The sequence below is a fragment of the Ruditapes philippinarum genome, unplaced genomic scaffold, assembly GCF_026571515.1.
Source record: "Ruditapes philippinarum isolate M1 unplaced genomic scaffold, ASM2657151v2 ctg1715_1_1_1_1, whole genome shotgun sequence".
NCBI classification, from domain to species: Eukaryota; Metazoa; Mollusca; class Bivalvia; order Venerida; family Veneridae; genus Ruditapes; species Ruditapes philippinarum.
This window is the reverse complement of record NW_026866475.1, coordinates 35,273-51,289: the sequence shown is the minus strand read 5'-3', so window position 1 is coordinate 51,289 and position 16,017 is coordinate 35,273. Positions and strand designations below refer to the sequence as shown.

General features: G+C 32.3%; 2 protein-coding genes across 2 annotated transcripts in view; one reads left to right on the top strand and one right to left on the bottom strand.

The window, feature by feature from the left end:
- Nucleotides 1-9,346, top strand: part of LOC132732604 (uncharacterized) — a 40,578-nt gene extending 31,232 nt beyond the window's left edge. The window contains exons 10-18 of the mRNA XM_060719081.1: nt 773-979; nt 2,271-2,503; nt 2,795-2,963; nt 3,280-4,285; nt 4,801-5,005; nt 5,648-5,908; nt 6,252-6,309; nt 6,660-6,795; nt 9,285-9,346. Of these exons, the coding sequence (XP_060575064.1) occupies nt 773-979; nt 2,271-2,503; nt 2,795-2,963; nt 3,280-4,285; nt 4,801-5,005; nt 5,648-5,908; nt 6,252-6,309; nt 6,660-6,795; nt 9,285-9,346 (2,337 nt within the window). The remainder of the gene's footprint in view (nt 1-772; nt 980-2,270; nt 2,504-2,794; nt 2,964-3,279; nt 4,286-4,800; nt 5,006-5,647; nt 5,909-6,251; nt 6,310-6,659; nt 6,796-9,284) is intronic.
- Nucleotides 9,347-13,356: 4,010 nt separating this feature from the next.
- LOC132732597 (cdc42 homolog) lies at nt 13,357-15,655 on the bottom strand. The gene is made up of 3 exons (XM_060719074.1): nt 15,371-15,655; nt 14,730-14,788; nt 13,357-14,150 (listed from the first exon to the last, which is right to left on the bottom strand). Exons 1-3 carry the CDS (start codon nt 15,522-15,524, stop codon nt 13,686-13,688), a joined length of 678 nt encoding a protein of 225 aa, XP_060575057.1. The 5' UTR covers nt 15,525-15,655; the 3' UTR covers nt 13,357-13,685.
- Nucleotides 15,656-16,017: the final 362 nt, after the last annotated feature.

Here is a 16,017-nt window from a genome sequence, read left to right as displayed (position 1 = left end):
TGAGTCATTCTGCTTTAATTATAATTTTATCAGATTAAGTTAAAACAAAACTATTTACAATACACCTGTACATCCTTGTTTATATTTACCTAAGGTAGTTATCTTAAAAGTAGCTGTATGTATAGATAGAGAACAAAGTTGAGAACTTGCAGTAAGACTGATATAATGTTAACTTCATCATTATTACCTAATATGTCGAAGGGATTTATACTTCAAATAAATGATTAAATGATTTTATAGGATTTCGATTATGACAGATTTGATACAGGTTTATATAGCTTTTAAACTTTTTGAACAGTATATTGATTCATCCAAGTTTGCCCATTAAGGAAATAAAGAAGACAAGATAAAGTTTAGATTTCGTTTTAAAATACTATTTTTATTCATAGAGTTTCAGATTATATTAGAACATATATGAGCCGTGTCATGACAAACCAACATAGTGCGTTTGCGAACAGCATGGATCCAGATTAGCCTGCACTCCATGCTGTTCGCTTACAAACCCTATTACAAGTAGAGAAACTGATAGCGAACAGCATGGATCCTGATCAGACTGCATGGATGCGCAGGCTGGTCTGGATCCATGCTGGTCGCAAACCCATTATGTTGGTTTTGTCCTGACGTGGCTCATATATGTTATATAGTGTTATAATATTTTTGTGTCTGGAAAGGGGGCAGGTGTTTTAGATGTGTATATTTTGAATCTAACTGTTTTGTTTGATGTTGTGTGTGTATTCACTTAACCCAGTTTTTCTGTGCACTTGCATGACAGGGATATTATGGTGGTGGTTTTCACGGTGGAAGTAGTGAGATTTTAGATGACGATGACGGAGAAATATTGGTTGTTCCCGGACCAATGTCCCGTAACTCGGCTGACTTTGAGACGGCCATGTTAGGGGAGCACGGGTATGGTCCCGGTTATAGACCACCCGGTACAGGCAATCATCACACACGACAGAGGTCACAGCAAGGTTATGTGGTAGGTGAAGGGACGTAGAGCCCCACACTAACTAACACCCAGGAAAACAATAAACTTTTAATACATCTATGTTATATTGCATGTTTTATCTTTTCAGTCTTTCTAAATTACATATCCTGCTGCAGTCTGTATTGCTCTTTAAATATTTAAAAAAAAATCAATTAAGTTAATGTTTAGAAATCGTAGTTTTCAAATTTTAAAAATTTAAATTTTGGAATATAATAATAAAATATAAACATTGGACTTTTCAGAGTTCAGCTGAAAGAAACATTTAAGAAATATTTTAGATATGAATTTATTTTTGGAAGATTGTTATTTTCGGAGGTGCTTTTCTCAGTTTGTTTGTTGAAATAAAGATCGAAATGCTTAAAAAAATAACATGCAGTATTTCTGATGTATAAAAGTTGATTTGTTTACAGTATGAGTATCCTACTAACTTTCCATGCTAGAGTCAGACTTCCCGAAAGTTGAAAAAAACTGTCAGACATTTGGTCTGACAAACCATGAAAATATGTCGGACCGAAACGAAATCTGTCGGACCAAATAAAATTGATCAAAATCAAAGAATAACTTGTGTTTGTATTTCTAAGACACATTTTGTTTTTAATTTTTTCGCCGTAAAAATCGGCACATTCCTTACAGCGCATTTTCATCTCCTCCCTATCATACATCAACGATTCACTGTCTTGCTTCTATTTTTCATTAAATTTTGTCTCAGATCTATTCTTTTTATCCTTTTACTGCTGTTCTGCCTGTTCCTCTGACGTAGATTTTTAATTTTTCCAAGGTTTGTCACCTTTAGCGACGCCATTTTGTATACATGCGGCTTGGATAAAAGCCGGACAGTCGGACCGATCCGGAGTAAAAACTCGTCGGACCTGATCAAAATTTATCGGACATGTCCGTCGGACCGACGTATTTCGGGAAGTCTGTAGAGTGACTTGAAATCTAATAACAACATTTTATGTTCTATTGTAAATCATACATTTAGTTATTCTGAGCCTATACTCAACATACCATGACTTTGTTTATTTCCAATTCATTGTTACAAAATATGTATAAATATTTAAATGACATTTGAGAACTGTGATCTTGTTTAATTTATGAATCTGTTTTGTTAATAATGAAAACTTGGTGATGATTTTACAAGATTTATTGACTTTTTTATATTTTATACTAAAATTATACAATTTAACTACACTTGTGTAAAGATTCTTTATCATATGAATAAAATTTGTAATAATCTGCAAAATGCAATGTATCGACATCCGTTGTTCTGTTAATGTTCCAGCCATCCAAACCATCGGAAAGAGTTCAAGGGTCACGAGCAGAGGTCATTATAAGTCGCCCTCCATCAGCTATTGCATTCAGGAAGACTGCACCGTCCAGGACTACACAGGGCATGCCAGGGTCGGTACCGGGTAACGGTCATGATAATGGACCAATCAACCATCGTTCTCCATCTCCCGGGAACTACGGTAACAGAGGAGGTAATCAACCAGGTGGAGAAAATAAATCACCAAGGTATAAATACTTCAATATTTGTTAAGAGATAGCTCAGAAAGAATAATAGTTATTATAAGTGCAAGGGTCTCCATGTTTTAGATTGAAGTAAAATTTGATGAAATGTTGATGGATATTATGTTGTCCCTGTAGTGATGACAACAATATACAAAAGGAAGTCCTGTACAATATTCATGTTTGACCCATGTCTGTAAATGAAATCATCTATGTAGTTATTAGTATACTTGTGTAAGTTTTATTAGTTTTTAGCTAATTTTATTTATTTTATTTTGGTTTTGATTTTATTTTCAGTCCATTAAAGGCTGGGAGTAATGACTTGCGGAATGCTTGGAATAAATTATATGGACCACATCAGACACAACCCCCGCCTTATGGCAGCATGAGACGTGGAGATCAGCTTAGATCATCACACGGTCATCAAACACAACAAAGACCACCAAATGTTAGCACACAGCAATCTGTATGTATCCTGTGTCTGCCCTTTTGTTAACAATTTATATATATTACATGTATATATATATGAGAATGTAGAGAATATGAATTTTATGAAGCTTTAAATTGATAAATGTTAAGAAAGTCTTTACATAGTCTTAGCCAAGTCTTTACGTAGTCTGAGCCTTAATACTTATTCATATCTACAGAGAGTTGTTTGTGATAGGTGATATATAGTATGTTTGTGATAGGTGATATATAGTACATGTATATAATTTTCAAAAAAATTGTTTTTTAGCAGTTGTAGTACATATTTTAATATTTTTTCTTCTATTTTAATCTAGGTATCATTTGCCCAGCCACAGCCTCAGATGTCTTCTAGACCTGTATCAGCCCCTGCTCCTGCCCATATGCAGGCATACTTTCATTCACATGATCAACATAGTCAAGGTCAAGGCCAGTCTCACAGTCAGGATAACCTCGATAACCATGGTCAAGGGCATAATTATACCTCACATCAACGAGAAAGTCCTATGGGTCAAAGTTCAAGCACTCAGGGACACTTGAATGAATCATCATCTAGTCAACAGAGTCGGCTATCACAGGAGCAGGTTCCTAAACATTTACAAGTTCAAACTTCAACAGACAATAATTATGGGAAATTAAGTCAAAGTTCACACTCAAGTTTAAGTCAGCCAAGTCCAAATAGTCCAGGGAGCCCTAACTATGCTATAGGGCCAGCATCAAAATATCCAGATAACCCTGGAAGTCGGCCTACGTCTGCTAGGAAACCGACCGGACCTACGAACCCTGCAAGTCCTCAACAGAGACAGAATAGACCAAGATTGCCTCTACCACACCAGTCAAATGATCAAATTGTTAGAAATGATCTCAGATATCCTAACAAACATCAAAATAACTTTCCAGAAGATCTCACTACAGCTCTACAAGCTGCTAGTAAAGAACATAAGAATTTGGGTGGATATAGTTTTGATGATTCTCATGATAGATCACATGACCAGTCACATGACATGTCTCTTGATTTTCAAAATCGTAGCATTTTTGACTACAATGTTCCCTCTCGCAGTGAGAGTACTGGTTCAGTCACACCTCCATTACCTCCCTTGTCCCCAACCAACACACCTCCAGATTCGCCACAAATGGAGTTAAATTCAAACTTGCCAAGGTCATTAAGTGCTACCAATGTGTCTTCTGCTTTTAACAAGTTTGAAGAAGCAGACAGAAAAACTCTATCGAAAAAGAAGCACAGAAGAACATCAGAAGTAAATTACAGAATGGAAAGGCAATCCAAGGGAAAGAAATTAAAGAATAAAGCATTTCATGCCAGAGGTATATTTATACATTTATATTATTATACAACTCAAAAAGTTGAAAGATTCAATTTTTGTGGGGGTTTTGTATTGAAGAAAGCCATTACAGAACATGTGTTCATTAACTGTTAATATACTAACATTAGACCTACTGTAGTATTACATGCTAAATATAAATTTTTGTCGTCGTTTGATTCAAAGCACTTTGATTTACTGAAATGAAACTTTGAGAAGTTATCTTTTGACACAAATGAACTTGCCCAACAATTTTTGTTTGTATTAAAATAAAAAAAAAAACAGAATTTTTTTAAAAAAATTTTTTTTTTTTTTTTTTTTAAATTTATAAAAAAAATTTTTTTATTATATTTCAAAGGTTTTAATCTAAATTTACCCTTGATTCAAAATATAGTCTTAGAGTAAATTTCTGTTTTATTTGCAGTTTTTGATAGCTTACTTCAGCCTATAAAGTTTTGTCAAATTACAAAATGAGCTGAAAATGATTAAATTGTATGATTTTATGGTTTTATGTTGTAGGTGCTAGTCTAAATGATGTAATGGAATCGGGTACCGACACAGAAAGCAATCTTTCATTTGATATTGATGATACAATACTCACTGTGGAATCTCACGACACCGAGCAACCTCATCCTGCTGGAGATATCTTATCCTCGCCGGAGGTCACGACCCTTCGTGACCAACTCCATAACTTTTTAGGTTCAAAAAACCATGATTTTCGGGGGTAAACAGTCCATAAAACGCCCCTGTAGGGAATCTTTAATAAACATCCGGGCCAGGCAGGGTCAAGGTTGGGTCCCCCCCCAATTGGACGAAAAAAGACATGGAGTATGGGGGACTCAGATCAATCATTTAGGAAGAAGCAAAATAAAACCCTAAAACAATTCATCATAAACTCTTCAAAAAATTTTAATTTTCCAAAAAAAATTATTTTTCTTTTTTTATTTCTTTTGATAAAAAAATATCTTTAAGTTTGCCCCGTTTATGTATTATAAAGAAGTAAAAGTTATGTTAAGTATACTCTTAACACCCCAAGTTTTCTTGAAATTGGTCATTCACGCTTGTTCCGTTTGGGACCTGTTTAAAAAATTGTACCCTGCATAAAGCTATTAAGTACATTGGACCCTTTGCCTGCTGGCAGCAGCCATTGCAGACCAAGATCAGCTGGCACATGTATGCTCCCTCATCATGGTCTGTACTGTTGCCTTTTCAGTCAGTGCATTTTATTTGGAAATTTCCTATAAATATGAATAGTTTCACCCAGATTGAAAGATGGATAAGTCTATTTAAGATATTAAGGGGGTTAATTGGTTATAACTGTATTAGGTACCTTTATGACATGCTCATCGTTTGTATTTTATTTCAGGAATATCAACAAAAGATTTCAAAGACTAGAGTCACATGTAGTGACTCTAGCAAGGAGTGTTGCTCACTTATCTTCAGAATTACGTACCCATAATACTATGGTGAATGACCTTGAAACAGTGAAACGTGAGCTGCGTGAGTTAAGAGAAAATCCGTCCCGTCCTTTCCCAAATATGATTGACAGAACCATGGCTGAACAAGAGAGATTTCGAGACTGGGTCCCGTCCCTCACAAACCCTAAACGAGTTAATAAACTCACAAAGTACGTACATTTGTAATAGTTTTCAAATATTGTCATTTGATTGTTACTTCTTATCTCATTTTTGATAAAGTTCTCATTTCTAATCCAGTACTTCTGATTAAGTATAATCAACTTATCTTGCTTTGTGTAAGGAATGTTTATGATCAAACTTTAATGTAACGTCAAGGTGAGAATGCAAAAATTAGATTACAGGTAATATAATCCATAGTTTTACTAGACTAATGTTCTTGTTGCCTCTTCCCTTTGTTCAGACTTGCCCTCCTCATTTCATTTGGTTAGTAAAATGTTATGCCTTTTATCTTGTGATTTTGATCAAGTTATTTTTCTATGTTTGTTATTTCAGATTCTTTGGCTCTGAACCACCATTGTTGGAATTATTTCTTGAGAAACTAGGATATAAGGTAAAACAGATTTGTTATCTAGTTTTCTGTAGAATTTTAATTTAAGGTACTGAAAATACATGTATAGCAATGATAAATTTCTATTTAAAAGATTGTTTCTGTCAATAATTTTTTAACTTCTATGCAATAATTTATTATCATGAACTTCCTTAAAAATACCTGCATTCCAGTTAATACATTGTGCATTTATGGGTAAACAATTTAATTTTAACTCTGACACATTTTCAATAGAAAGGTCTCCAAACTATGATGCAATAGTATTTATTTAGTTTCCTGATTTTGCTTTGCAAGTCTAAAATAAGTACCTTATTTAAAATAAATGAATACATGCAGTTATATTTATATTACAGAAATACGTAAGTAATTTCCAATCGGAGCATATAGGAATGATTGAATTACCATACATGACAGAGGACCGTCTGGAGAAGATAGGGGTACCAATGGGGGCCCCGATACGAAAATACAGAAAACTCAAAAACTTTTTCCGCCTGAAAACAGAATATTTATCTTTTTTGAAAATACATTGTTTTAGAAAACGATTTTTTTTATTGCGATGAAATACAGAAGAGGATCGAGTAAAGTCGTGGAAAATAAAAAGAGCGGAAAAAAGGTTATTTAGAAGGTATATTTTTATTAATTGACAAAGGAACTTCTCAAACGGGACATTAGATTTTGGGGAAAAGGGGAATTGTATCAAAAGTGTTATAAGTGGGTATAATCACACTTCATAACAAGCCTTTAAAGGGGAATTTTTTTTTAGGTGGAAAAAAAAAAAATCGGTTTTTGAATTGATATGTGGGTTAATTTACCTGGAAGAAAACAAATGGTAAAAGTCTGTATAGTACTAGAAGAGGTTGTAATTGAATAGTCTCCCTTCCATCATGAAAAAAACTTGATATTTTAAAACAGTGCAAGAAGTTACAGAGGTTACTGTGATATATCTATTTAACATATCAGTTACATGTTTTTATTTAATTTACATTTTTTGCTTTTTTATTAACCAATATATTTAAAATTTCTTAGAATTAATTGAGGCAGAATAAGTTTTAATGTAGGGCAGCCTTATATAGTGTCGATATATATTTTATGCTATATATGGTCATATTTCAAACTTTACTGTAATTTCAGATTATATTACAAGTACACACAATTACATGGTTTTTTAGCTCACCTGTCACAAAGTGACAGGGTGAGCTTTTGTGATCGCTTTTCGTCCGGCGTCCGTCCGTCCGTCCGTCGTCCGTCCGTAAACTTTTACTTTAAATGACATCTCCTCATAAACCACTAAGCCAATTTCATCCAAACTTCACAGGAATGTTCCTTTGGTGGTCACCTTTAAAAATTGTTCAAAGAATTTAATTCCATGCAGAACTCTGGTTGCCATGGCAACCGTAAGAAAAAACTTTAAATATCTTCTTTTAAAAAAACCCTAAGAGCTAGAGCTTAGATATTTGGCATGAAACATCTTCTAGTGAGTGTCTAACCAAGTTTGTTCAAATAAAATCCCTGGGGTCAAAATTGGCCCTCTGCCCAGGGGGTCATTGATTTTCCCTATATGCATATAGTAAAAACTTAAAAATTCTTCTTTTAAAGAACCCAAAGAGCTAGAGCTAAGATATTCAGCATGAAACATCTTCTAATGAGTGTGTACCAAGTTTGTTCAAAATAAAAGCCCTGGGTCAAAATTGGCCCCGCCCGGGGGTCATTGATTTCCTTATATGTGTATAGCAAAAACTTAAATAATCTTCTTTTGAAAAAACCTAAATAGCTAGAGTTTTAGATATTTGGCATGAAACATCTTCTTGTGAGTGTCTACCAAGTTTGTTCAAATAAAATCCCTGGGGTCAAAAATTGGCCCGCCCCAGGGGGTCATTGATTTCCCTATATGCATATAGTAAAAACTTAAAAATTCTTCTTTTAAAGAACCCAAAGAGCTAGAGCTAAAAATATTCAGGCATGAAACATCTTCTAATGAGTGTGTACCAAGTTTGTTGGTTCAAATAAAAGCACTGGGTCAAAATTGGCCCCGCCCCAGGGTGTCAATTGATTTTCCCTATATGAATATAGTAAAAACTTACAAAATCTTCTTTGAAAGAACTCAAAGAGCTAGAGCTAAGATATTCAGCATGAAACATCTTCTAATGGGTGTCTACCAAGTTTGTTCAAATAAAAGCCCTGGGGTCAAATTGGCCCGCCACTGGGGGTCATTGATTTTCCTTATATGTGTATAGCCAAAAAACTTAAATAATCTTCTTTGAAAAAACCCAAATAGCTAGAGTTTAGATATTAAGCATGAAAACATCTTTCTAGTGAGTGTCTACAAAGTTTGTTTAAATAAAAGCCCTGGGTCAAAATTGGCCCGCGCCCTGGGGGTCTTGATTTTCCCTATTGCATATAGAAAAAAAACTTAAAAAAATCTTCTTTGAAAAAACCTAAATAGCTAGAGTATAGATATTAAGCATGAAACATTTCTAGTAAACATCTACAAAGTTTGTTCAAATAAAGCCCTGGGGTCAAAACTGGCCCCGCCCCAGGGGTGTCATTGTTTTTAACTATATGTTGTGGTAGTAAAACCTTAAAATCTTCTTTTTAAAAAACCCAATGAGCTAGAGCTTAGATTGTTTAGCATGAAATATCTTCTTATGGATTCTACAAAGTTTGTTCAAATAAAAGCCCTTGGGTGAAAAATTGGCCCTGCCCGGGGGGGGGGTGATCATTTTTTTTCATTACATGTGTGTAGTAAAAACTTAACATTTTGAAACATCTTTTAATGAGTCTTCCAAGTTTGTTCAAATAAAAGCCCTGGGGGTTTCAAACTGGCCCGTTCCGGGGGCCTATATACAGGTGAGCGACCTCAGGGCCATCATGGCCCTCTTGTTTTTCTAATGATTAAAATGGATATGATTTAGCTAAATAAGCATGTGACTTTTTTTTGTAATGTTTGATGTAAGATATAGTAAAATATTTTTATTTAGGTTTACAATGTACAAAAGGTGTATGTAATGTGACAATTGAGGAGGCCTGCCCACAGAGTTAAAAAGTACAAAAAGATGATGAAATACGAATGTTATTATTTAAACATATTGAAATGTAGTATATTTTAAAAACAAAACAAATTTTATTAGTTTTAAGCGCCTGGTTTTAAAATTTGTTGTGTAAAAAGCAGATAACCGGCAAATTTCAGATAGAAAAATCTTAAAAATAGAGATTATATTAGATATTTTAACACTGTCAAATCAATTTAATTTTTTTTTCCTATAAAAAAGAAGTCTTATTTCTGTATCAATGTTTTATCTTATAGTTGTAAATACTGTCTCTTTATGACAAACTACAATTATCAAACTTGTGCCGGTCAGTTAAATGTAGCAGTTCATTTGACAAGATTGCTGGAGTGTTAAACTTCAAACTAGTAATCTAGTGTCTCTAGCCACATCGGTTCAAATTCATCAGGGGCAAGCAGTTATTTCCTTGAGCAACATTCTATGGCCAGTAATGTTTGATTGCAAGAACTGGTTAGAGGTGTCTATTAGCTTATAGCTTCCTACACAATGTGACTAAAATAAATTCTGTGTCTAAAACTCTTTTAATTTTGTGAAACAAAATCTTTATTAAACCATTAAAGTTTAAAATAAAAAATTAAATAGTGTTAGAGTTTTACAAATTAACAAATCTGAATTCAAATGTTTTAAAATTCTATAATTTAGTTTAAGTAAGTTTACGCCCTTACATCACACTTTTGACATAAAATAAATATATTCTATAATATTACTGTCATATCTTACAATAAACATATTTCAACTCTCTTTAACAATATGCTAATTGTATTTATTATATAATCTATAAATAGCTTTGAAATGCCTTTCCCTGATTGGCTAACAAGCAACTTTTTGTAAAAAATAACAGGTCAATATCAGAGTATATTCACTGTTTTTTTCCTAAAAATAGATTTTCAGAGTATATTCACCGGTTTTTCTTCTAAAAATAGATTTTCTGGAAATCCCTTAAAGACGCGAGACTTTTACGTGACGTCACGCCAAATTTGTTGTTATTATTCTGAAAAAACTTTGTGTGGGTGTACATAAGAGTCAAATTAGTCTATTTTAGTTACCGTTTTTCATTTTTAAGAACAATAGGAATTAGCATGCCAATGGAAAGGGCCAAATTATGGAAACAGTAGACAAGCTGAAAAATAATGATTTCCGTCGTATGCAATGGCAAATGTGATAAGCCATATAAAAGCTATTTATAAATTATATAATAAAACAGATATGTACTTTTTAGCTGTTGAATATGATGTGATATGTACTAAAAAATTAATATTAATTTTTTAGTACATATCACATCATATTCAACAGCTAAAAAGTCCATATTTGTATAATATTTTATATGAAAGATACACATCTGAAAATTTGAATTGTATGCATTAATTTGGGTGGGGCTTTTAAGGTCTACTGAATATTTAGATACACCCTACAATCGGAGGTAAACAAGTGAAATATTTTTGATATTTTAGATAAATATTTAGGCAATAAAATAGGAGGTAGAAATTACCATGCAGATTTTTGAGGAAGTACATTTTACACCTTTGATACTGTTCAGCCAACCATGCAATAAGTAATTTATTATTGCCCATGTTACCCAGTATGATATCTTTGGTAATTAATAACCCTAAATTATTTTCCCATTAAACATAGAGAAAATCATTATATTAACATTTTCAATGTAACATAACATATAATATAGGTAGCTTGATAAGTAATTTATGTTGCAAAGCTATGTAAAAGCTTACAATATAATAAAATACCTGATTTATGGGGTTTCATTTTGGTATATAAGCATGCATTCTAAATAAAACCTGCAAAAACTTTAATAGTCTGATCAAACAGATGTTGTAACCTGTGGCATCATTGATAGTTCTGACTATAGATAGACAATAGCTAAACAATGAAAATAGTTTGTAGATATTTGTTGAGTTATTTTATATTGATACTGGCCACTTGGGTAATACATCCTTTAAAAGCTGGTATTATTTACTCTTAATTTTTTTCAGTAACTTAATGTAGAAGCATTGAGCTGACAAATTTGTTAATGGTGTTTTTTGCCATTCTGGTGATCCTTGATTTTTTTAATGAAAAGAGACAAAATTACTTAATTTTCATGACTTGATGAACCATGAATAAATCATCTTAACATCGATTTTACCATCTTAACATAGATTTTATAGCATTTTAATCTATTTGAAATGGTTTTATAAAACCTTTTATAAAACCTCATATATTTTAATGATGGTGTAACTTTGTTTTTTAAAGTCTTGATATATTCAGGAATTTTGCTTATGTAAGTTATGTAGATAATAAAGTTTCACTGTCATCATATTGTAAATAATTATTATAATTATGTTATATATTTATATGTAGGTCTTATTTATCACAATACCTGTGTTTGTATATTTTATATCAGATGTTTTTAGATATCAACTTACATATCAAATTGTGCAATAGATTTTTCTTTTCAAATGAAATCCCACTGTATTTTTGTAAACAATAAACACCTTAAATATATATTATATAGTTATTTTATTTTTATGATTTTGAATCCTTCCTGATGAATTATATTGTAATGCAATGCACATGTCCTGCTTTGAATTGTATGTAAAAAAAAAACCTTGCCCGGGCTGAAATCCTGTCTGTTTCATGTGAGGAAGCTATCCAGTTAGCTTACGGAAGTTCGGTGGTTACTACTCATGAGCCTAAATCTTGTGCCAGAAATAGTGCACAGAGCAGCACCTAGAGCGTTCTTCTCCAGTAAACTTTGGAAAGTCACCATATGACCTTCACAGTGTTATTGTGTCTCAAACCAAACATTCCATCAATCAAATGTTACTGTCTTACATTTTAATTACTACAGACAAGCTCTAATATAATGTTTTATGTATTATATGCGTCGAAAAGAACATTTGTTTTAATGCGGATTGCTATTTCATAATGAAATTCGGGGACCAGTGCTATTTTTCAAGTCTCGTGATTATAAAGCCTATGTTGTACCATATGCAACACATACCAGGCTTTTATTTGTGTGGAACATTGTTTTTATTTGTGTCAAAATGTTGCATTAAGTCATATTCTTCTATTAGAGTCTGGAATTTCCGACTATACCTCCGAATACCTGTTATTATTACAAACTTGCATTAAAAGAGTTACAAATGGCACAAGTTCTACAATACCTGTTATTACATTAAAAGAGTTACAAATGGCACAAGTTCTACAATACCTGTTATTACATTAAAAGAGTGACAAATGGCACAAGTTCTACAATACCTGTTATTACATTAAAAGAGTGACAAATGGCACAAGTTCTACAATACCTGTTATTACATTAAAAGAGTTACAAATTATTGTAACAAGTTCTACAATACCTGTTATTACATTAAAAGAGTTACAAATTATTGTAACAAGTTCTACAATACCTGTTATTACATTAAAAGAGTTACAAATTATTGTAACAAGTTCTACAATACCTGTTATTACATTAAAAGAGTTACAAATTATTGTAACAAGTTCTACAATACCTGTTATTACATTAAAAGAGTTACAAATTATTGTAACAAGTTCTACAATACCTGTTATTACATTAAAAGAGTTACAAATTATTGTAACAAGTTCTACAATACCTGTTATTACATTAAAAGAGTTACAAATTATTGTAACAAGTTCTACAATACCTGTTATTACATTAAAAGAGTTACAAATGGCACAAGTTCTACAATACCTGTTATTACATTAAAAGAGTTACAAATGGCACAAGTTCTACAATACCTGTTATTACATTAAAAGAGTGACAAATGGCACAAGTTCTACAATACCTGTTATTACATTAAAAGAGTGACAAATTATTGTAACAAGTTCTACAGATCATTGAAAATGTTTAGGTCAGCTTAATGTGATAATTTGATAGAAATGGATGAGGTAAAACTTTTACAGATCAAGATCTTTGTGACTTGTTTTGAGTGTTATACCTATAGGAATAGAATAACTCTTTTATTATGAATATATTATATGCAATTTTATTGCCTTTCATAACAGTAACAAAATCTACAAATTAATGAAATCTATAAAATAATAACAAAATCAATTTTCATCCCTAAAAGGATGTCATAACCTGACTTTTTACACTGAAATCTTCCTGTCCTAAGTCCTTGCAAAATAAAGCATGGGCCTCATATATACCCCAGCAGAAGGTACGTAAATTTCAAACTGAAATATTGCACAGTCACGAACTACTTCCCACCCTCGATGTCCTCAACTGTCGTCTGCTCGACTAGAAATGTTCAGCATAACATAAATGCAAATTCTGATTTGTTTGGTTGCTTTGTAAGCTCATTCTTCTACTCTGCTGTTTTTGCTGAACTTTCTGAATTTGAATGCTGGCATGCATGTTTTTAAGAAGGACTGTTTCCTTTTCTTAGGACACATGGCCGTTTGTAAAGCTGACTTGAACACTTCAGAGACGCCTTCACACTTAAGTGCCGAACATTCTAAATATTGTTTCGCACCAAGTTTCCTAGCTGCAGATTTACCCTTGCTTGCAGAAACACATTTTGTCGGTACTAGGTTTTCATGTATGAAACTTCCCTGCACGTGTTCTGTGTCGTCTGCTTTTATGTTGCGTTTGTCACTTTGTGTTCCAACTAAAATGAACGGAGTATCTGGTCTATATTGTTTAAGTTCTTGGATCCATTTTGTTTTCACATTTTCAAAGGAATCTGTGTCTGCTATATTGAAGCAGACGACAAAAACGTCCGTGTCGAAATATGACAGCGTTCGTAGACGATCGTACGTCTCCTGAAAAACAAAATAGCATGTCATAGAACAGTCATCTTTATAAGGCGTATTTACGAAAATCACAGAAAATGTTAAACCAGTAGATCAAGAAATATTTATTCTCATAAAATGATGCAACCAGAATCATATACCAAATAATAGACAACCGCGACAGACATACCTGAAATGTTTGCGGTAATATAATGATAATTAGTATCGTCTCCTTAGTAAAATATATAATGGAATCCTTTTTTTTTTATTATTATTTTTTAATATCTTTTTGCTGAATACAATTTTGAAATAAGATATCAAAGGATACATTTTTTTAGTTTAACAGTGAATAAATGATACTTAATTATACACATTGTTGCATTTGAATAATAAATATGATATAAATTTAGGTTTATATAATGCGTTTCAAATGTGCTCATGAAATGCGACACGCCCGTTCGATGCAATTAAAAGGTAGCGCAGGTGTGACGGGGCGTGCGTGCGATATATAAACATCGTGAGTCTTCATTTAACTGACACAATAAAAAGCGACAAAAAGTATTGTTTGGTGAGGATGATATAGAAATTATGAAGTTAATAGATACATACCTGTCCCGCTGTATCTACCAAGGTCATACTGTAACTTGCATCGTTAACATTCATATCCACTGAAAATAAAAAAAACAAATATGTATTATGAAAAGTACACTTAATCGACAATGGTCAGTGCATGTTATTTTCCCCTTTTTTGTGGGGGGGGGGGGTGAATAAACAATAATGACAGTCCTACAGACAGTTACTTAGATGAGTATAACTGAAATGTTTTAATCAACTACATAGTTATCCTTTGATATCACCATTTATATATCATTTTCTATCTTACGTATTCTTGGACGTGTTCAATGTACATGTATATGATAGAGAAAAACGTTACACGCCTATCTCACGAAATGGACCACGCCTTAAAGCTATCATATTATTCACATTGTTCATGCCAAATGTTTATTTATGACTACACATGTATGATAATATATATAATTATGCTCATTATTATCATCACTATTATAAGATAATCGTCATCATTTACAATTATATTAGTATAATACTTTTCAACTATATGTTATATCATATTAATGTATAACCAGGATCTTTTAAATTTCTATCTGTATAGTATCGGAAATAAAAACGGGAAAAGCGAAAATTTATATTGAAAATAAGAAATTGTAATATTTTATTTTAATCTACAGTACCTGTATAACAATCAAAACATGTTGGAATATAGTCCATCATAATTCCGCCTGAAGTATAACTCATCAACAAGCTTGTTTTCCCGACGCCGCCGTCCCCGACGATAACACACTTTACTCCACCCGACGTCTTTTTATTTAATTTATTCATTCCCATTTGTATATAATACGTGAATATACTTTCTTTCCACGTTCAGTTACTATTGTAAGTTATTTCTCTAGCTTAAAAGCAGTTAATATAATAGTATAGCGCAGTTTTACAGTATTAAATGCGTCAATAGTCCGGACGAAGTTTATATATATATGACCACAAAGTTGTGCTTAAAATAGATCACACTATCGCGCTGTTAAAAAATTAATACATAGCTATATTTAGCTTGTTTTATTTTTAAACTAACAAATCAATCACCAATCGATTTAAATAGGCCGTATTAACGGTATATTTATAGTGATTTAACTTTAACTTTTATATTAAGATTACCTAAACATAAAAACATTTACGCTAATTATGATCTTAACCGAAGAAAATGGTGATAGTTTTGATAACAATAATTATAATTAATGAAGAAAACATCTTTTTAATATTATGCTAACGAGTACTTATTTCCAGTTCGTTTCGAATTCCTCTTCATGTACTAACAAAACAAATA

Bases quoted from the DNA above. Each gene is read 5' to 3' on its own strand.
- LOC132732597 (XM_060719074.1), bottom strand. From the start codon at position 15,524: ATGGGAATGAATAAATTAAATAAAAAGACGTCGGGTGGAGTAAAGTGT. The intron at 14,789-15,370 runs GTACTGTAGATT...TTTTATTTTCAG, and splicing joins ATGTTTTGATTGTTATACAG to TGGATATGAATGTTAACGAT. The intron at 14,151-14,729 runs GTATGTATCTAT...TTTGTTTTTCAG, and splicing joins TGGTAGATACAGCGGGACAG to GAGACGTACGATCGTCTACG.